Source organism: Mus caroli, chromosome 5 (genome assembly GCF_900094665.2).
Source record: "Mus caroli chromosome 5, CAROLI_EIJ_v1.1, whole genome shotgun sequence".
NCBI lineage: Eukaryota > Metazoa > Chordata > Mammalia > Rodentia > Muridae > Mus > Mus caroli.
Window position 1 is genome coordinate 128,915,527 of NC_034574.1, and position 974 is coordinate 128,916,500.

At 47.4% G+C, this 974-nt stretch overlaps 1 protein-coding gene across 2 annotated transcripts in view; it reads left to right on the forward strand.

Annotated features, from left to right (window-relative positions):
* Upk3bl2 (uroplakin 3B like 2) overlaps positions 1-659 on the forward strand; it is a 7,381-nt gene extending 6,722 nt beyond the window's left edge. The window contains exons 6-7 of one of the 2 annotated variants that reach the window (XR_003836647.1): positions 206-300; positions 397-659. Coding sequence is in view for 1 of the 2 variants with exons in the window: in XM_021163948.1 (XP_021019607.1) it covers positions 397-496 (100 nt within the window). In the remaining variant the exon portion in view is untranslated. The remainder of the gene's footprint in view (positions 1-205; positions 301-396) is intronic. The other variant, XM_021163948.1, reaches the window with a different exon arrangement.
* The last annotated feature ends 315 nt before the right edge of the window (positions 660-974 follow it).

Genomic DNA, 974 nt, shown 5'->3' on the forward strand with positions numbered 1-974 from the left:
CAAGGCCTCAGGGTTGGTAGCAAGCACCTTCACTCACTGAGCCATCTCACTGGCCCACGTGTGCTCCTTGACACACACGCCCATCATCATCATCATCATCATCATCATCATCACCATCATCACAATAACAACAACGACAATAGTGATTGCAATGACAACAGTAATAACTTTAAAGGATCTTATCTAACCTCCGGTGGTTTTCTAGAGCTTCAAACCATTGCACAAGGGATATGGAAACTGAGCGGGCTGAACTGTGTTCATGAAAGAGGTCTCAGTTATTCTCTAAGCGCCCCACATCAGGTTGGTCCCTGGGACCCACACAAAAGCAGACAGAGAGTGAGGGCCCTCCACTGACCTGACTGTCTCTCCCCTTTTCTCTCCGCGAACCTTCTGAAGCGGCTTGAGCACTTCCGGGTCCAGCCCAGAGGAGCAAGTGCNCATGCGGCATTATCACACGCACCATGTGGGCAGCCTCCGAGCAGAGCGCAGCTCCTGAGAGGTTCCCAGGGCTTTCATCAGGGACCCAGTTGCTGAGCCTGAGCTGGGGATTACCTGGAAGCTTCTAGGACCCTCGGGAAATGTTTTCAGTTCAAAGCTTGGACTAGGCAATCTTTATCAGAAATAAATGCCCCGAATTCCTTTGTGCTTCATCTTACATATACCNGGGTTCATCTCCCTCACCTCTGATATTCTTCTCATTTTGTGTGTGTGTGTGTACGCGTGTGTACATGTGTATGTGTACCTGTAGAAATCTGTCTCTCTCCACCTTGTTTTTTTTCTAAAAATTTTATTTATTTATTTTATGTATATGAGTACACTGTAGCTGTCTTCAGACACACCAGAAGAGGGCATCAGATCCCATTACAGATGGTTGTGAGCCATCATGTGATGGCTGGGAACTGAACCCAGGACCTATGTAAGAACAGCCTGTGCTCTTAACCACTGAGCCATCTCTTCAGCCCTTATTTTTTTTT